Genomic DNA, 21,086 nt, shown 5'->3' with positions numbered 1-21,086 from the left:
GCAGCCTCTGAAAAGCTGTCCTCAGCCTGGTACGTCCTCAGCCCGGGGTTTGAAAGGACTGTTCCAGGCCTGCCTGTCTGAACCCTCCACACGTCACTGCATCCACTTCAGCAGCAATAACAGCCACCTTTACTGTGTATCTACCACGTGCACCACCTGCATCAGCTCCCTTGGTCCTCATGACGACCCTCTGAGGAAAGCCCACCAGTGCCCATCGCACAGACCGAGACACTGACACTCGGGAGCCAAAGCGAGCTACCCAGGGCCACCCAGAGCCCTGCACCACCCCTGCCCCCCACAAGGAGCCTGGGGAAATCAGACAGGCCCCTGTCGCTGACCCAGCAGCTGAGGTGGTCTGGGGGAAGGCGGGGAGGGGGTGGGGGTGGGGGGGGGGCTGTCCTCCGGTGTCCTTGTGCCTCAGCCTCCCCAGGTGGCCTACGGAAGCCATTCACTAGAGGATTTTCTGAAGCGTGAGCCACATTCCAGCACTGACAAAGTGCTTCGAAGTGACAGAATTATTGAGCCCCAATTCCGAGGTGCCTAAGTGTAGTGAACATTCACAGAGCACTCACAAGAGCTCACTGAGTATCCTTCTCCCCATTCTGTACCAGTGAGGAAACTGAGGCTCACAGAGGCCGACTTCCCCGGGGCACCTTAGAGATCGCTCTCTCAAGTCCAGCAGTCCCATTTCCTGCAGGGAGGGGGCTGGAGGTCATCCTCTGCGCCGGAGGATGGGAGAGGACAGGAAGGGAAGGCGTCAAGACTCTCTGTGCCTCCGCCCCTTATCCAACCCTAACCATTTCTCAGGTCACTCTGGCTGCTGTGGCTTCTTGGGAACAATTTCAGTATTCACACAAGCATGGCAAAATTAAAAAGACAGAAAGGAGGAAAACACATACCTAAACGAATTCATACGCGTTTGTCCTGCCTTAGAAGGCCCTGAAGAATCTGGGTCCTGCCCCCACCCCACCCTACCCTTCTCTCTCCAGCCTCAACATCCCCCTGGCTCTCCATAATTATCAGTTCCTGGAACGCCACATCTCCTAGGCTTCTGAGCCTTGGAACAAGCCCACTCGGCTCCCTCTGCCTCCTCGCCTGGCCGTCCTCCACCTCCAGGTCCCACTCAGGCAGGTGCTCCTTCTCCTCCCATGGCCTGTGCTGTGACTGTCTGTCGCCTCCCCCTAGACTGGCTCCGCTCTGCGGTCCCAGTGCCTGGCACAGGAGGTGCTCAGCACACACCAAGAGCTAACACCGACGAGTGCTTATTAGGAAGCAGCTAGAGTTCTGCTTTTCATATAGTGAACCTTTCATTTTCCCAACAACCCTGGAGGTAAACATCTTTCTCTCCATCTTAGAGATGAGAAAGGTGAGCAGAGTCCAGGATGAGGCAGAGCAAGGACTTGAAATCAGGCGGTCTGGCTGGAGTCTCTGCTCTGACCCACCGTGCCCACTGCAGGCCTGCGTTCACCCGGCATGGTAGCTGGCGCCAGGTGAGTTACCACCACTTGCACGCTGCTAATTCTCCCCGTTCACCGGTGTCAGCTGCACGGCCAGCCTGTCATCCCTTGAAGAAGGATGATCCCAGGCTTTTGCAGGGTTGTTGCTCCAGCAGAAGGGTCAAGACGTGTCTGTTGATTTGGCACTGGTGCTCCCCCAGGACAAGAGGACTGAGTGTTAACAACAAGAACTCAAGCGATGTTCTTGACCTTTGTGTGTGTGTGTGTGTGTGTGAGAGAGAGAGAGAGATGGAGCAAGAGTTCTAATTTTATTTATTTATTTTTGTTCCTTTCAATTTGTTTTATGGCCCCAGCGGCTAGCTGCCAGCAAAGCCAGGCTGGTGGCCTTGTAATTTCTGTAAGTGCCTCCTCGATAAAGTGATGAGATTAATTCATCAGAATTCCTGTGGTCTCTTGAGGGCAGTCTAGGGGCGCTCAGGAGCAGGGAGGGGCATCTGCAGTATGCATGTACACAGACACACACACACACACACATACACGCACACACTGCCAGCTGAAGTGTGGCAGGTTCGAGGGGAGCTCTTATAGGACGGGGACATGGCCAACAGCTAGCATAAACTCAGGGTTCTAAGCTGGGAGTGTTCTAACCCGCTCAGTATAGACATATGCAGACTCTACTCAGGCAAGCCACCTATCCCCTCTGGGCTCCAGTTTCCTCATCTGCAAAATGGGCACAGTACGTTCTCATCTCATAAAGTGCAGCTTCCAGGACACAAAGCTCATAAAGGGCTTGGTGAAGTGCATGCACGGGAGAGCAATGGGCAAGGCTGCTATGCTCACCCTTACATCCAGCGAGGGCTGCCAGGGTGATACAGCCAGAGACTCCGAGAGAAGTCTCTTCTAGGTGTCAGACCTGAGGCTAGCCACCCAATCTGACATTTAAGCACATTAACGTCAGCCTCCCCAAGACAGACCTCAGAGCTCACGTTGCATGTGCCTGTGGGAGGAAGGCAAGAATCCCTGAACCTGACCTGGATTCTGTGTGGCCTCCAGATGGAGAGGAAATCCCCACCATCAACTCTCTTTGATCCTGTGCCCCAGGAAAAGGGAACCCCAGGGGCGTCCCCATCAGCTGTCCTTGAGCAGCTGCAGGGAGCGGCAGTCCCCTCTCGGGGCTCAGGGAGGTGCAGAGCTTAGATAAATGGCTCCCGGGAATGCACGGGCGCAGAGGCCGCTGGCTAACATCAGAGCCTGAATGGCCATTTTAAGCCGCTGGTGTGAAAAGGCTAGGCTGGAAGTCACTTGGTTCCACACCCTTATTTCTCCCTCTCCTGGAGGACAGAGCCTACCCCTTTCATCTCTGCGTGGTCCACTGTCCTCAGCCTTCCGCCCGTCCCGCCTCCTTTACCCACTCGCTGGATGATTTCATTCCTGCCACTGGCTTCAGCTAAGGTGTCACTGGCAAGGATGGGCAGCAAGATGCATGGCTTGTGCCTAACACCCTGAGATCCGTCTGCCTGCTGCCTAGTTCCACCTGGCAGTCCCGTGGGTTCCTCACACTGAAGCCATCCCCAGGCAGCCTGCTCCTCGCACTGTGTCCTTGTCTCAGTGAAGGGGCCACTCGCCACCCCGGCGCTGAGGTCAGAAACTGCAGTGGCATCCGGGATTCTTGCCTCTCCTTTACTTTGCAGGTCCTTTCCGTCCTGCGGCCCTGACACGTCCTCGCTCCTTCCCCTCTGCCACAGTGAGTTCCCACATTCACCAGCTCTCGCCTCCCCTCTAATGCGCTCGCCTCTCTCGTCTCCATTTCCCTTTCCGATCAATCGATCCCCCACTGCCCGTGGAAGGACGTTTCCTGTGCAAAATCCCTTGATGGACAGAAGAAGGGAGAAAGTAGAAACCAAAGTAGCCAGAGAGGGGGCTCCGGACGAGAAATAAGCCATTTGTACTGCAGAACCTCAGACAGCCTCAGGCAATGATGACTTGAGATACCACAGAGGATGGCGTGGGGTATGGGCTGCACATGGGGGAATTTGCTGGAAGTCTGCATTTAAGGGGAACTTAGCTGCTGTTCCACCCATCCTGGGCGGCCACCCAGGATCTCCCCACAACCTGCACAAGAGAAGCCATCTTAATCTCTGGAGAATATACTCAAGTGAAGCTCTGGGCTCAGGGACCCTGGCTCTGCTGAGGGCAGACGGGAAGCTGGGGCTGAAAAGCTGACTGAATATTGCATACTGAACAGTGAGACCACCCAGCCCAGCCCCAAGCCCACTCCTAGAATTCTGGCAGCCAGATGCTCACTCCACCCATCTACACCCCCTCAACCTTCACCCCTGGTACCTGAAGATAAGAATTCGTAGGATTCCTCTCTGGAAGAACGAACGGCATCAGAGAAAAGACCACAGATAAAGATAAGCCAAGGGAACGCTCCTTTTATGCTTTTTATCCCTGTTTGCACTTAGCACAGCTAAAGATTACCAAGACGTTTATGAAAAGCCTTCAAAATGAAAGTCCAAAATAAATGGGGAAAAAGCGTGTGGGAGGAGACCAGGACAGGGCAGGAAGCAGAAATAAACCTCCTAGAGCAATAATCTGTGTGCCGTTAAGAAGAAAAAAATACTGCAGTCATGAAACAAGAACAGCATGCAATAAAAAGAACACATAAAATGGAGCGCATAGAAGTTACAAATATGAAAGCCACAAAAAAATTCGAAAGAGTCACCTAAGGAGCTACTCTAGAATAGAACAAAAATCAAAGATATGGACAATGGGCTAGAAAAGATGTAAGAATTAGAGGGCTGATCCTGGAATCTCAATATCCAACCAGGAGGAGTTTTCGAAAGAGAATACAATCGCTGGAGAGGAAGCTACCACGAAGGGAGGGAGGAGACAAGGGACGAAAATTTCTAAGACCCGAAGCATGTGAGTTTCCAGACCAGAAAGGCCTGCGGAGAGCCCAGAAGAATGAATGAAGACCTGGACAAGACTACAGAAATGGAGACGAATGAGTGGCGGCCAGGGGTCGGGGAGCGGGGAGAGAGGGAGGCAACGTGGCTACAGAAGGGCCAGGAATCCACGTCACGGGACTGTTGTGTGTCTTGACTGTGGCGGGGTCACAGGACTCTAGAGAGGGACAAAACTGCATAGAACTGAACACACACACCACACACAGTGAGCGTGTACAACTGATGAAATCCAAACAGGGTGGCTGGATCGTATCTATGCCGTTTTCCAGGTGTGATACTGTGCTAAGGTTATACGGGACGTTACCATCGGGGGTAACGGGGTGAAAGGTATATGGGATCTCTCTGCATTATTTCTTACAGCTGCATGGGAATCTACAAGATCTCAAAAATATAAAAATAATAATAAAAGACCTACAACACACAACCAATGTTTATCATAAAATCTCAATCACGGAGGACAAAGAAAAGATCCTAAAAACTTTCACAGAGAGTAAAAAAGTCAAATACAAAGGATCAAGAATAAGTGTGGCCACCACATCTCTAACTACAAGGGAAAAAAAACTCTTAGGTGCGCCCATGTGCGCACACACACACAACTGGGGCACATACTCTCTGCTTTTCTTCTACTTTGCACCCATCATCCGACTTCATTCATTTCTCTTGTCTATCGTCTGCTCTGTCCACTGCTGTTTCCTCAGCACCTAGGACTGTGTCTGGAAAAGAGTGAGGCCTCAATACATGTTTTCCAAATAAATCAATAAAACTTGACGGCAGCACTAGAAGCTGGAAGACAAAAGGAGCAATGGGGCCCCAACTTCCAGAGGAGATCGTTTTCAGACAGAATTTTACACCAAGTCAAGGGATGGATCTTAAGTGTGGGCTGAAGGATTGGTAAAGGCATTTCCACACATCCAAGGCATCGACATTTTCCCTCTCCTGTGCTTTCCAGCATGTGCTTCCTCCAAAAAGGGAGGGACCAAAAAGAGGAAGAGGTAGGACACAGAGAACAGGGGTTCCAGCCCAGAAGAAAAGTCAAGGACACGTCAAGGAGGAACTGGCAGTAAGCAAGTAGATTTAACCAAAAATTGTGATCTAACCATATTTGGACAACGGGAAGACGGGAAATGTATGCGTGTGTGTTGAGATGGGGTGGGCAATTGGAACTAACTCATCTTCCATAACAGGAAGTCGAGAAGTAACATCAACATTGCTCAGTCAGTAAATATGGCTGTAAAAACCATATTAGTAACTAAGAAGATAAATGCTAGAACAAAGATTTCCTAAATGGTTAACTCTGGATCATGGAGAGAGGGGAGAGAGTGGGTGGGGCCAGGGATGCTATTTTTCCCTGTAAGATTTACACTTCTACTTTTTAAACTATGTGCACACATTACTTTGATAAAAGTTAAAAATTAACTTAAAATTTAAATTTAAGAAATCACCCAACTGTGCCTGTGAAAAGAATGAAATCTAACCTCCAGAGCAAAGCCTACCAGGCCCTTTATGATCTGGCCACCTCTAGCCAGTCCACCCTAATCTCCCCCGACCTTGGCCCCCAGTTTGTAGGCTCCAAGAAACTACATGGCGCCTCCCAGCCCTCTCATACCTTTCTCTGCCTGAAACTCCTCCTGGAAAACTCTCCCACAACCTTGGAGCCTCAGCTCTCAGATGACCTTCTCTGTGACACCCTCTTCCCTTCTGTCTCAAGCAGGCTTACATGCTGCTTTCTGTTTGCCCCCACCACCCATCCCCTGACACTTAACTAGTTTAGCGTTTCATAATCAGGATTTTGCACATCATCCTCCCTTCTGCACTGTGTGCTTATTGGGGAGAGAGGTTATTAGGTCTTTCGTTTTTGCATCTCAAGTATAGTGCCTGGCCCCTGGAAATATGTGTAATCAAAGCAATGAATCAGAAACAAGAATCCCCACCTAGAGAATCTAGAATTCAACAGTGACCTCCAGTAGTCAAATGCACTGCCTCCTGTGGCTCCTCCCAATCCTGGTCCTTCCTGAAGCAGCAGGCACCGAGCACCACCTCTTGAAACCCACTCCTCTGTTCGATTTCATCTCATCTTCCTTCTCTTTGCAAGAATTCTTCCAACGCCTCTGACCACTTCTGTATTTACTACATTGAATCGAGATTTTCCACAGCATCGTCCCCTCTGCTAACGAGGGAGCTGATGATGCTATGTTTCTTACGAGCATCCAGTGTTGTCTCAGAGGGTTCCTTCCAGGCCATTGGCCCCTTTCTGCAAGTTTTAATGTGCACATCAGGGCAGTGACAACCCCATACAGCCGTCACCCGGCAGACAGTAACTGCACACAGCCAAATTCAGAGATGTCACACGGGGAAAACGACCAAATCCAGTACTTCTCAGTCCCCTTTCAAGGCTCTTACTTCTCTTCCTTTCACCAAGGTCCCTCCTCCTGACCCCAGCCCTTTCCCCTCGCCTTCTGAACAGCTGTCCAGGAACAAGCTCGCCTGGAGAGCAGGGTAAATCAGACTGCTGGGCCTGTGCCCCCAGAACCTCTTATTCAGCAGGTCTGGGCCAGGGCGGAAACATGCATTTGTAACAAGCTCCCAGGCGAGGTCTGTTCTGCCTTGTCCGGGGACCACACTTTGAGAACCACGGTCCTAGAAGACCTCCTTAGACCCAAAACCCCACCCAGATTCCACTCTTGGGCTCTAGGCCCTGATTTCCAACTCTCCAGGGTAAATCCTGTGAACTGATGGACTCAACATGTCCCAAACTTTATCCACTATCCCAACCCATACCTCCCCCCACCCCTTCAAACCAGAAAACTCTTCTTTCCAGGTTTCTTTCCCCCAGTGGCCCCATCACCTCCCTAGTAGCCTAAATTAGAAATCTAAGAGTCAGGCTCATAATCCAGTCACTATTCTTTTCATACTGAATCCACTTTCAAGTTTCTCAAGCCAAACGTCTCCTTTTAACCCTCTGCCCCGTCCTGCTTTCGACGCCTCTAAATGGACCATTAACTAGATCTCCTACGTGGACCTCCCGCCCCCATCTTCCTTCTCACTACCAGAATTATCTTGCTAAAAGGAGATCTGATTAATGCCCTACTCAAAAACCTTCAATGGCTTCCTGTTGCCAAGCATAAATAACCAAAACAATGACTATTTCTCTAATGGCTATCCTATGCCAGGCGCTAACGTAAAGACTTCACATGCATGTGGCATTTAACTTCTGCACTAACATTCTAGGAGCAGGAACTCTTTACTAGTCTCCTTAGTCCCATTTTATTGACAAGCCCAGAGAAACTAAGTAACTTGCCCAAGTTGACACAACTAAGAAATTGTAAGGTGGGGATTCTAAGCCCAGTGAAACAGCCCTCAAATCTTAAAATATGACTCTATTTTACTCTCCCTCACACAGCCTAGGAAGCCCTGATGTCCAGCCCCTCCCCCCTCTGAGCCCCTGCTTCCCTCGGCAGAGCAGCCAGCCCCTCTGGGCCCGCTCCTGCCATTCTTTCTGCCAGCACAGTCACTTGCACCGCTGCTTAAGGCCCCTCCTCTGGGAAGCCGGCCCCGCCCTGGCTGGGCTCTCAGACTTGCATGTTGGCTGTGTCTCTGAAACGAGGAATTGTGACTTGTGCTTCCTCTCATTCCCAGTTTGAGGGTTTAACTGACTCTTTTTATACAGATGAGGAAACTGAGGCCAGAGGACCGAAGTGCCCCCCCCAAGGGCAACTGGGTGGTGAGTGGCAAGGCTGGGTTAGCACCGGGTTCCGATGCCCACTCACTCTTGGCTTTGTCTCTGCACCCTCTTCGTCTTGTGTCTCCTGGGATCCCGGGCCTCATTCTCCAGGACAAAAGGCCTGGAGGTGGCCCAAGGCAGGATAACCCATCAAGCATCGCCCTGCCCCTCTCATTGGGGAGCTTCCTTCCAAGCCGGCATCTGGGCCCCAGGTGAACAGAGGAAGCCCTGTGCCAGGGCCTCTTTCTCGTTTCCTCCTCCTCATCTTAAGTCACATACCCAGGAGCTGTCGAGGGGCCTCCCAGGACCTGCCAAGTTGGCCACGTGCCCTGGGAAGGTAGAGAGGGGTCCAGGTAACTTTACCCTGCACACAGCCCCTGATGGCCATGCATCTTGTGTTTGTGTGCTGTCAATGGCTAAGCGTGGCACTCACCACAGCCTTGAACTTCATGAATCTCTCCAGCCCTCACTCACACCAGCCACACTGGCCCTCCCCCGGTCCTGAAGCACATCTGCTGTTTCCTGGAACACTGGCCCCAGGACCCTTTCACGTGCTTCACCTCACTTCAAAAGTCCTCTTCCTAGCACGGCCATCCCTAATGCTCTGTGTAAATTAGACCCCTCTCTCGATCACCTTGGGTCTCGTCATTGGTTTCTCTCTTTCACAGCACTTGTCTCAGTCTGTCATTATGAGTCCTTATTTGTTACCATATTTACTCTCTGCTTCCCCTCTAGAAGACAGGCCCACCACGGTAGAGGCCATTGCTCCATCCTCAGTTCCCAGCACAAGGGTTGGGACTCAGCAAACATTCACCAAAGATGTGAACAACTGCTTCCCAAGGTCCAGTGTGAGGCAAGAGTTTTCCCCAAACACTGTCCTTTAGAAAAGAGGGAGTGGCTTAATATCTGAGTGTTTGTGGGGTCTCATATTAGGAGTACTGTGTCAATCACTTTATACTGAACAACTACTACTGGGAAGACCCACTGCTCTGAGAAGACCTCAATCCATGCTAGTTGCCTGACCGAACCGCTAACAAAGAGGGTAAAGAAATTTAACACGAATTTCCTTATTCCCGGGAATGTGACCTCAGCATTACAAACGTTGAGTGTCAAAAGGCATATAGTACCTGCTCCGTTGTGGAAATCATGATTGTAACCGCACACAAATAAAAAAGAACTGTCCTAATGGTCTAAGAACTGTACTTTTGGCTCAAAATAAAAGTTTTGGGGTGAGCTGCACATACATGCTCATAAAATCTCAAGGAACTGAGACAGAAAGGAAGACAGTGTGCTCTAAAACACTGTTAAATGACTCATGGGGCCGGCCCAGTGGTGCAGTGGTTAAGTTCGCACCCTCCACTTTGGCAGCCCAGGGTTCGACAGTTCGGATCCTGGGTGTGGACATGGCACTGCTTGACAGACCATGCTGTGGCAGGCATCCCACACATAAAGTAGAGGAAGATGGGCATGGATGTTAGCTCAGGGCCAGTCTTCCTCAGCAAAAAGAGGAGGATTGGCGGCAGATGTTAGCTCAAGGCTAATCTTCCTGAAAAAAAAAAAAAAGACTCAGAAGGTGGCCTGAGAGCAGGCTGAGATACTTTTATCAAAGATTCACGTGAAAAATTAGATAAACCTTGCTTCACAAAATGTGACTACAAAAAATTTTTTTAAAAAAATACATTGTTTTACACAATGTGACTTAAAATACGCAAGTATAACTAAAATTCACTTCTTGTTATAAGTAGACATTTGACTGTTTTATCTAGATCCCTAAAAGCTTACATGTGCAAACTGGCCAAACTTCCTTGGTTTGTCCTCATTAGGAAAATGGGGGACCCCTTTGGGGATCGCCTGCTATTCAGACACACTGAGAACCTCCTACGTGCCGGGTGCCGTGGGAGGACGTGGCATTTGGCAAAAATCAAGATAAATGTGACACTGTTCCTTAGGAGCTTAAAATCGTCTTGGGGAAGCAGACAAGTAACGGCAAGAACCATACAGTGTGGTAACTGTTGTTGTTGTGCTGGGAGGAGATTCACACGAGCATCCAGGAGGGGCGCTATCTATGTCATGAGAAGAGTAAGTAGGAGAAGGCTTCCTGGAGGAAATGGCAGCTAACTTGAGACCTAATAGATAAAAATAGGGACTGGAAGTTGGGAGGGAGAGCAAAGAGAAGACTAGGTGCAAAGTCTAGATACCTAAAGCAAGCGACAGGGCCTGGGGAGTGGAAAACAGAGCAGTCAGGCTGCCCTGCAGCCTGCAAGGGAGAGTAGCACGAGATGAGGCTGCAAGGTCAAGGTGGGGCCATCCCAGAGGACAGCCTCAGCCACACTCTGGAGCTTTGATTTTACCGACAAGCAAGATAGAAGAGTGACATGTTCCGATGTGTGTTCAGGAAGGTCTCTCTGGCAGCTCTGAAGAAAACAGACTGGGAAGAGGTGAGCCAGCAGCCAAGAGACCAGAGTAAAAGTGACTGTCGTCAGTGGTCAGCGGTGGCCTGGACTTAAGAAGGGGGAATGGAGAAGCCGTCGGGTCAAAAGATATGAATGGGGGAGAACGAAGAGGATGTGGCTGCTGGGATGCTGGTTTGGGATGGGGGGCAGGAAGCAGAGCTAAGGATAAGACCCATTTCTGGCTTGAGCACTGGAGGAGTGACGCAGGCACTGACTTGGGAATATAAGGAGAAACATTTGATGGCAGGGACATAGCTCCTGGTTAGGACTTGTTGCATTTGAGGTGCTTCTGGGACATCCAAGTGTAAATATCCATTAGGTGTTACAGGCACTGGAGAGCTCACGGGAGAGGCTGAGGACAAGAGCTATGGAATTGGCTGAATCATCCTGGCTCCGGAGGCAACTGAGCCAAGGGCAGGAGAAGATACTGGGCACATAAGGTGGGTCAAGAAGTGAGAAGAGGAAGAGAAAGGGGGACCTGGAAGCTGAAGGTTGAAAGGATATGGGTGGTTTTTTAAAGATTGGAGATACCGCAAGTATTTAAATGCTGATGGAAGAAAGCCAACTGTGGAAAGTGAGAAGATAAAAGAGAGGAGATAACGGGTAGGAGGGTCTTTGGGAGGTGGGGAAGAGATGGAGCCAATGCCTGAGCAGAGCTGAGCCTGGGTAGGGGACATCTCTTCCGGCAGGAGTGGGAAGCAATGAATAACTGCACAGGCCACGAATGAAAAAGACTGCAGACCTGGGGGAGAGCGGGTAGGACTGGCGGCAACAAGTGAGGGAGGTCCCCTCTGACACTTCTCCATCCTCAATGGAACAGGAGGCGGGGTCACTGCTGAGAATGAAACATGGTCACAGGGTCAAGGTTTAGGGGTACAACTTAGAAAAGTCCCCCAGGTGGCTCCCCCAAAGGCCACCTCTTTCCTGGTACTCATTACAAAGGTTTTCATTACTGTGGGGTCAGTATCACAGTCCACAATCCGGCCCTCAGCCCTACCATCCAGAAGCCTGACTCTGCCAGCCACAGAAAAGGGGTCCATCTCTCAGAGGCAGACTCACATTACTCAAACTTAGGACCCTGATGTATAAGCCCAAGGATGCTAGCACACTCAAGTACAAGGAGAAACTGATCTGCCTGACCAGTAAGTTCACTCCAAGCAGAAAACCTACAGGGGAACCAGACCATAAGCAGAAAGACGTTAATCGGATCAATTGAATGTTTCGTCACGTCAGGCTGTGCCCAGGCTGACTCTCCTTTCTTAGGAGTGGTGCCTTTGTGAAGCCCGCCTTCTTTTCCTGGGCCTCCAGGGCTGGCCAATCCTCTTCCATGGGCACCTTTTTTCCTTTAGATCTGCCAGTAAATTCAATCAGGGTGGGGGTTATCTCCTTTACCATGGAGCCACTCTGTCCCTTCTAGAAGATGCCTTTTTGTCCATCTCTGAGCCCATCTATTCCGGGTGAGTGTCATAATCCCCAGCTCCAACAACACACTTGCTTTCTTAACATAGACTTGGGAAGGCAAAGTCGTAATAAACACACATGCACTACTGAGGGTTGACTTTAAGCCCAATGAGGGCAGGGGGGTTGCATCTGCCTTGTGCAATACTATCGTGCAGGGAAGTGCCAATTTTTTCTGTAAAGGGCCAGAAAAATGTCAATGTCTTAGGTTTTGTGGCCAGAAGGTCTCTGTCACAACTACTCAACCAAGGCACCAAAGGAAACACAAACAAGAGTAAAGGAACGGGTGGGGCTGAGCTCCAGCACAACCTGATTTACAAAAGCAAGAGGCCGGCCTGCAGGATGTACTTTGCCCGCGTCTCCCAGCCCTTCCCCCGTGGCCCTGGCCATCCTGCAGTGCTAGCCCCAGCACAGCCAAGCACTCAGGGAGCGCTCAGGAAGTATCTGTAGAGAAGGGCTGGCCGTCTGAGGGCTTTCTCCCTACGTCAGTCATGACATCTCTGTTTCTGCAAGATGTCTTCCCACACTGGCGGAACCACTGACTTGAGGAGACTGAAGTGACAGGAGGAGGGAGGCGGGTGTGAGCTACAGGATTTGCAGAGCTTTCCAAGCATTTCCGTGGATTTGGGAATGGAGCATTCTATGACGAAAGGCTCCCAGTCCAAGTTACTGGACTTTTCAAAAACGGCCTGAATATCCTCATTACTTGGGTGGGTGCTGAGGACACTGTGCCCTGATGGGGAGCCTGGGGCTGCGCTGGCAGACTGTGCTCGAAGCTTCTTGAGGGCAGTTACCGGTCTCCTCTCCTACGTCCCCTGCAATTCCTTCCTCGGAGTGGGGGCTCAGTAAACGCTCACTCACTTCTCAGCCAATCTCTGTGGTTGTCCAGTCATCGTTCGTTCTTTTCCTCTTTAGACCTTTCCTATGTTTTCCAAATTTTCTACAACTATTATGTTCAGAAGCAACAAAATTAAAATCTTCGTTAGAACAAAGCCAAAGACTTAATAAAATAACCAAAGCAACCCAATCAGGTTTAGAGTGTACTTTTCCCTCTTCTAGATAGAAACCTCTGATTATAAATGTGAAACACCTCTTGTGAGAAAGAGACCAGAGCAGGTCAGCTCTCATTGCTCTAAGTGCTGCTGTTTTCCTTCGACTTCTAGGGAGAGATCATTATCCTGTCTGTGGGAGCAAATAATAAGACTATTTACAAATCCTTCCAGTGGACCCGATTGCCCAGGCCATTCTCGGCACCCCGGCCTCAGCTGAGGGTGCAGTGGGGTTTCTGAGTCTCTGCTTTCTCAGCCTCTGCTTTCAGAAAATGGGACCCAGAACTCTCCAGCTCACTTAAGAACAATATGGAGAGAAGAAAATGTCATTGTCTCCTAAAAAGCAATTTTTCAAAAACTCATCTCGAAGAGTCTCCAGGAATGGCAACCCCACCAAGACCACTTCCCAATTTGGGAAGAAAAACGCTGCTGTTTCAGTAACTTAAATTGGTTTGAGTATCTCTTGTGTATTTGTCAAATATCCCGTGGTATTGGTTGGATAGAAAACCGGAGTTTTGCAACCCTGGCTGAGTCAGGAGACTCAGAGTCACTAAGCAGTGTTTTTCAAACCGATTCCAGGCCCCAGACTTGGGGGCGTGAAGCCAGCAGGGCCCCGGGTGCATCCATTCCCTGTGCTGGAGGGCAGCACAGCACCTGATGCAAAGGGACTCAATGAACAGTTGCTGAAAGAAGCGGCTATCACGGCCCCTTTGGGGGAAGATACAGGGAAATGGGGTCTGGAGTTTTAGGAAAACTTACTTTTTCCTGTTTTACTCTTTGCACTATTTGAGTTTTTACCTTTTTATTTTAAAGGGTTCATTTAGAAAACAAATATTAGTTATAACTAAAATAGCTTAAAATGATTTAAATCCTGGTAAGTCAAAATAATAATTACTCTGTTTTATTCAAGTATAGTTACAAAAGCTTGCTCTGTAAGATAAAGCAAAATGTGTGTCTGTTGTCTCAATAATACGTCTTAAGTGATACTGCAAAAGTGAAAGGAATAATTGCAAACATTAGTTAGCACTGACTAAGTGCCAGGCAACATGCTAAGTGCTTCATATATGTTAACTCACTTAATCCTCTTTTAACAGCTCTGTGTGCCGTAGGAATGATGTCATCTCACTTTACTGATGAGGAAACCAAAGCACGGAGAGAAACTGAGGCAGTGCGCCCAAGGGCATGCAGCTGTAAGGTTGTGTGTGGAGCCACCTGACCCAGGAGCCGGGTGGTTAGTCTCAACTAACAGACAGAATTGGAAACACAGCCAATCCTAATGCCCTCGATTGGTTTAATAAATAAATTGTCACAAGAAATTTAAACCAATATTTGAATAATATTTGAATGGTTATTCAGTTTTTCAGTTGAATGAATAAACTGAAAATCATCCTAGGGAAGCTCAGCCTGCCTCCTCCTAAAAGGAAACGGGGGGCAGGAAGGGAGGACACCCTCGGGACAGGCAGGCAGGGTCCTGGACGAGGGACCCAGGCCAGGGACAGGACAGGGCTCTGGTTTTCTGAGTCTGGTTTGCAGTTTCTGTCCCAGTGGGATAGCATCAGCTCATCTCAGTTACCTGCATGAGCAGCGATTTGTGTCTATCTTAGCACCACCACCTGGAGCAACGGCTGGCGCTTAGTAGGTATTCAACAGATACCTGGCTGGATGAACGAAGCAAGTGCTCTACCCCCGTCTGTTGCTCTGTGAGCAGGGCCGTTCCTCCTGTGCCATGAACTTGACAACAAGCCTTTGAGGGTGGACCTATCCTGATCCCCATTTTCCCTGAAGTGACTTTACAGAAGGCACCCCTCAGGGCTCTTGAGCACCTTCGTCAGAATCATTCACTCCAGCACCCATTGAAAGAAACAGCCAGCCCCATGACCAGGGGGACATGACTCAGCTGATATGCAGATACACTGAAAAAGCCCTAGAAGACAGGCCACAGAGGGATCAGACAGGGTGGGTGGTCAGGGGGATCTTTCCCTTGCTCTGTCTGCCGACTCTCGCAATGAAGAAAACATGCATGTTTCACTCGTGCAATTAAAAAAGATCAAAACCAAGTGAGGGACCCTTTATATTGCAAGAGGTCTGGAATTGCAAGGCAAAATAATGCTATTTTTTTCCCCCAAAAGATCAGCTTTATAGGGCCACACAATTGAGAGTGTTCCCCAGACCAGTGAGAGGCATGGCGTGGTGAGGCATTGCTGTGAGATTCCCGGGGCCCCATAGAGGGGCGCATGCCACCCCAACAACAGTGCTGGACGAAATCCTTATTCAGAATCCCAGAAAGAGAAACCCTGAGAAACAGAAAAGGGAGCCGATGGAACCTCTGCTCAGCGGCGCCCAGACCCGGCCTAGTAGCTGGCAGGAATCGCCTGGTTTCCTGCTGGACCCCCGGGCCAGGCGCCCCCCCACCCACACCCCAGCCTGGCCCGGCCCTGTGGCCACGCACCTTGGATGGTCCTCTTGAAGAATGCCTTGCAGGCCTCGCAGGAGGCCACACCGTAGTGGTAGCCAGAGGCAATGTCCCCACACACGAGGCACAGGCGCTTGGGGATGGCGTTAAGCATGTACTCGCACTTGATGGCCGAGTCCTCCATGATGCCGCTGGCACAGTCCTCGTAGCTCTTGCGGCACGGGGTGCCTCCCAGCCCAGCGCCTGCAAACATGGGCGGCGAGTCCAGACCGTTGGCGTGGGCACCCAGGGCCAGGCCGAAGCCACCGCTGGCGTCGGACGAGCCACTGGGGCTGTGGTGGCTGAGGGCGTCGATGCCCGAGGACGGGCTGGACGGCTCCGTCTTGATGAAGGACCCGCAGCTGGAGCTCAGGTGCCGGTCGTCTGCAGACATTCTGTTCAGCAGCCTGTGGACACAGAGCGCGGGAAGTCAGCTCCGAGGAGGGCGCGGTGGGTGTGACACTGTCCCAGGAATTAGCTTTGGGCTCCGGGCACCCAATGGGTGGGGCAGCTGGGGAGGGGTTTAGCTCAGGCTAAGGCGTTGATGAGATAAAATGCTGGCTGAGAATGTCAATTGGTCAAGAACCGGCTCAGCCCAGAGCAAATTTCTGGCATCACCCCCCAGAACTTTCTGAGTTCTCAAAGAAGCAGCTATGTGTGCTCAATAAACTTCAGATTAGGCTCCCCAGCGCTCTGCAAATTGCTGGCTTGAGGGTGACAAAAAGTGCTAACAAATCAGCCAAAATATTGGGCCAATCTTCCCACACAACAGTGCGACATGCTGCCTAAAAGTGAAAGTCCCGGTATGTCAGACCCTGGACCAGACACCCTCAGTACAATGACCTGATAACCCACTTCACCTGGCCTGACTGGGCCATCAGGTAAGTCCAAGCTTGACATTTCCCCTGAGCACTGTCATCATTGAGATTGAGAACAGAGATGCCAAGGCAACCAGTCAGGGCAAGAGGCAGGGCTTGTGGCAAAGGCCCCAGCCGAACTGGCTGCCCTCTGGGTTTTGCCTCTGGCCCAGCGCACGTCTAGCGGGTGGCTCCAGGCCCCCTCTCTCATTTCCCTTCCTAGCCCCTGAGCAGGTGGCTTGTGCCCAGCCCTTCCCCTTTAAGAGGCTGTGCCTCCATCAGGCAGCATGGGGGAGCTCTCCAACCCCGACTCTGTGCATCTTCCAGCTGCTTCTTGACCTTAACTTTCAACCTTTAAGTCTCCCTGCCTCACCCCCAAGTCGAGGGAGCATTACCAACATGGCAAGATCACTGTGAAAAGTCACAAAATGTTTCCCGGAATGAAAGCCCCTCCTCCCAGAAGCATGCTGGGTGGGTGAGAAGACAGGCAAGATGTGAGCCTCTCACAGCCTAGCCCCCAGGATGGAGGGGCCGCTCTCCGCATGGGCAAGAGCTCACATGAGACAAAAGTGTGGTTCCGTGAAGCCCAGCTGCAGCCCACACTCAAGACCTCTGGAGCCAGCCAGGACCTGAGCCATGAGGGTGGGTCGGGGTCCTTCTGTTCCTGGCCTGGCCTGGCCATGTGGAGGTAAAGAGGAGGCCAAGGCTTCTGCAGGAGGAGCAGGGGAAAGGAAAGGGAAAGGTCCTGAAGAATGCAAAGAGCTGGAGAGGCTGGCAGCACAGCCCCGTTGGTGGAAAGATGGCTCCGCCCTGGGAGGGAGGGCCTCAGTGCTGGAGGGCCCATGGGGGGCAGGGAGGGAGCGGCCACAGTCCCACCTCCAACGACCCCCAGAGGTAGCTCCTGTTTTGTGAGCAGCCCACTGAGGAAAGGACTGGTCACCACCTGGGGAAAGGACCACCTTATCAGACCCACAAAGCCCACCCTGACGCTACCACCTTGACACCACCAGCACCCTGGAATACTGAATGCAATCGTATGACGGGGAGGGGCGTCCATGGCCCCTGGCCCCACTAATGATCTTCTAGTTAGTACACCTCCCATGGGGCTGGCCCATCCATCTACATGAATGCGACCAGACACAGGGAAATCATCGCCCCACAGACAGGTCTAATCAGAAGCTGAGAGCTGCTTCCGATAAAAAGATAAAAGATACATACAAGGCTCCTACTCTCAAGAAGTTTATCATCCACTGGAATGGAGCGTTTGAAGATAGAGGTTCCTGGTCTCCGGTTCCAATCTGAATGTTCCCGAGTCCTCTGAGACGCATCTCCTACGTGCCCCAAGTTTCCCTTATGTCGGCAGAGGGCACTCCAGTTGAGGGGCTCCTCTGGGCCCGTTTATATCTCTGGCAGGTGCCCCATCAGCTCCCTGGGCTCTGCATGGCCACCTGCCTCCCTCCATCCACCAGCGGGTCCCTGGTGTGTCCTCAGGAAATGACATCAGCCTAGCAGGTCATATTCCAGACGGAGAATCTGCCTGAGCAGGCACAACGGGCCTTTGGGTTACCTCCCAGGACGCCCTGCACAGCAGGCGGGAGCTGCCCAGGTGCTCTTTCAGTTGTCAGCCTCTCCTACTCACTGCTCAGGCTCTGCAGTTCACAGGGACATCCCCAGGCCCCCTGTGACAAACCCTGCTGGGCCAGACAGCCCCCAGACCTCAGTCCTCCAACTCCACCCCTCCCCCAGGCTCATGAGAGCTGGAGATTTCGAGAGATACGCTTGATGTAAACAGCAATTATAGCAACTCCCATTTTGTGAGTATGTCTTATACGCCACCCGCTTCAGATTGGTCCCTTGGACGGACAAGAACCACGTGCCCTGAGGGAAGGAGACAGGGAGCCCGCAGCCCCTCCTGGGGGGCAGTAGGCCACAATTTTCCCTCGGCCTCATGGCTCAGCCAACCCTGAAGGACAGCCAGGGCGGGCCACGGTTTCGTCCCCTAAGCTGTGGTTTCCCCTCCTGCCCTCCCCTCCATTCAGAAGAGCACAAAGTATCCTGCCATGGGCTCTGCAGCCCAGACGCACCCTGTCCAGATCCCGCCTCCAGGCCCCGGTGGGTCCGAGACTCCAGGGCTGAGAAGGAAGAAAACTGGATGCTGACCCCAGTCAGAATTTGCACGCACAGCCGGCCACTCGTTTAGTGCCTGAGGCCCACTGGGGGAGTCCAGCAGCCTTCTCCTATATGTGACCATTATTTTGACCCCACTAGAATGTCTTTTCCAGGGAGAGCCAACATGTATTTCAGGCACCTACTATGTGTCAAGTGCTGGCCAGATAACGGGACATGACCAGCACAGCCCCGGATCTCAGGAAGCTCAGCCTCTCACGGAAAGGACAGACACTGAACAAACACAGGTGTGCAGAGCACCAGAAAGGCCAGGGGGCCCGTGAGCTGAGGGGGGGCTCCCTGCTGAGCCTGCTGGTCTTGCCTCATTCATCCATCACTTGCTCATCCATATTTACAGACTGAGTGAAGAACCCCGGGGCCCAGCTTCTTTTCTGTGTTCAAAATCCCTTCCAGACTCTTCTGCCTGGTTTTTCCGCTCTCCAGGGCTGCCTGGCTGCCCCTCTGCTCCAGAGGCTGAACCAGACTAGTGGCCATTCACCAGCCCAGCACGTCGGACACCTTCTTTTGTACCATCATATTTAACCCTCACAACCTGTCTGCCAGACACTGCTATACCCACTTTCCAGAAGAGAGGAGCCGGAGCTCAGAGCTTCTCCCAGGTCACCTGAGTGCCAGGAGAAGCTGGGGTCCTGACCTGCACTGTCTGGCTGTCCAGGGCCAAGTCCTGTGCTCCAGAGGACTCTGCCTCCCCGATACCAGGCCTCAAAAAGAGCTGCCCCGGGCAGGGGCCCCAGGTTCACAGCCCTTAAAAAACGCAGAGCAGAGCTCCTAAGCCCTGGACCCTCCTGGCTGTCATATCTTGACCTGTAGTGTGAGAGTCGAGAACTCTCTGGGGGCACAGAACAGGGCAGGGGAAAGAAAGTTGCTAGAGAGACAGGACCCTCCAAGAAAGCTGCCTCCCCTCTGTCCGTCTGTCCTTGACCTCCAGCTCATTCTTCATTCATCCAAAAGCAAAATTTATAGGAAAGACAGATGGACAGAAGTCCAGGAAGAGGACAGAGAAGAATTGGCCAGAAGAGTTGGAAGAGAATAAAAAGAGAGCCTGTTGTGGAAATGCAATGAGGAGGTGGTGGGAGCAGGCCACACACGCCTACAAGGTCCGAGGAAGTCCGAAGGGCCACTGACCACTGCAGAGAGCGGTCAGGAGGAGGCTGGGGACTTCAAGGCATGGTGGGGACGGAAGCCACGCTGTGATGGCTGGAGGAAGTAGCAAACGCAGATAATTCTTTCAAGAAGTTTGGCTGCAAAGGGCAGAGGAAGGGGTGAGGGTGGGGGCCTCCTGAACACCTTCAGGCAGCGCCATCCACTTGAACTTGGGGGGGCTGGGGGTGGAGAAGGAACATTTTGTCGTTATTGTCAGTGATTCTCGGTTTCTTTGATGAGGAGGCAGGGTGTGAAGAATGGAAGGAATTCAAGGTATTTAAAAATTATGGAATCCATACCATTTCCAGTTTGCCCTGGGCAAACCTGATCCCATCTACTGACCCAGGACAATTACTCATCCCCGTCTCTCCCCGAGTAGACAGTGAACGAAACGCTGATGGTGAAGGGTAAGTCCAGACAGAGTGAATGAAGATACAGAAGGGAAATGAGAGCTTTTCTCGAATTCCAGGTCGGCCTCATCAGTCAGCTGAGGTGCTTATTGAACAGCTAACCAACCTCCTGGACCTGACCCCACCCCAGTCCTAATCTGACCACGCACCTCTGCACGCGGGGCCAAGAAATCTGCATTTTTGGTCTGCCTGGCTTGTTTTTGGCACCCCAGTTGTGATTCCTAGGGGCACCACGTTGGAGTCCCACTGGAGTAACGGCTGCCTCAGGGGGCCTGGGAGGCGTGTAACAGGAATCTGGAATGTGGGAAGAGACATTAGCTGAAGCAGCCAGCAGGAGGCAGAGAGAAGGCTGCCATGGAGAGGGGAAGTTGGAGTTGCCAGAGTGGGGAGTTGAGAGGTCTCCCACCCCCTCACCTCCCATCCAGCCTCTACTCACTCCGTGAGGTGGGAGGCGCAGGGGTGAAGGCTGACGGTGGGAGGTCTAGGAAAAGGAAGAAAGTTTGCAACGGCAACTGCAGAGGAGGAAAGAGAAATCAGGGGCCAAAGGTTGACCAGGCCCCTTAACTCAGTCTGCAGGAGCACCAAGGCAGGGGGAGCCCAGCCCCCTAGAGCAGCCCCTTTACATCTGGGTGTCCCAAGCTGGTCACTACTGCCATTTGGGGCAGGTAACTCTTCATTGTGGGGCTGTGCTGTGCATTGCAGGATGTTCTGGAGCATCCCTGGCCTCTACCCACTAGATACCAACAGCATCCTTCCTCCAAGACAAAAACCTTCTCCAGACATTGCCAAATGTTCCCCAGGGGGTCAAAATCGCCCCCCGTTGAGAACCAGACTTAGATGTACAAGGGAAGAGGGTGGGCCAGGGGCACAGAAGCTGAGGGTTGGACAAAGGAAAAGTGTAGTTTTGGGAGAGAGGGGAGTGATGTCAGA

At 51.7% G+C, this 21,086-nt stretch overlaps 1 protein-coding gene across 2 annotated transcripts in view; it reads right to left on the bottom strand.

The window, feature by feature from the left end:
* ESRRB (estrogen related receptor beta) overlaps positions 1 to 21,086 on the bottom strand; it is a 173,658-nt gene that overhangs the window by 43,722 nt on the left and 108,850 nt on the right. For both annotated transcript variants that reach the window (XM_046647062.1, XM_046647061.1), the window contains one exon: positions 15,557 to 15,966. In XM_046647062.1, the coding sequence (XP_046503018.1) occupies positions 15,557 to 15,966 (410 nt within the window). The remainder of the gene's footprint in view (positions 1 to 15,556; positions 15,967 to 21,086) is intronic.

This window comes from Equus quagga, chromosome 20 (genome assembly GCF_021613505.1).
Source record: "Equus quagga isolate Etosha38 chromosome 20, UCLA_HA_Equagga_1.0, whole genome shotgun sequence".
NCBI lineage: Eukaryota > Metazoa > Chordata > Mammalia > Perissodactyla > Equidae > Equus > Equus quagga.
The sequence above is the reverse complement of the archived record's forward strand: the minus strand, read 5'-3'. Positions and strand labels throughout refer to the sequence as shown.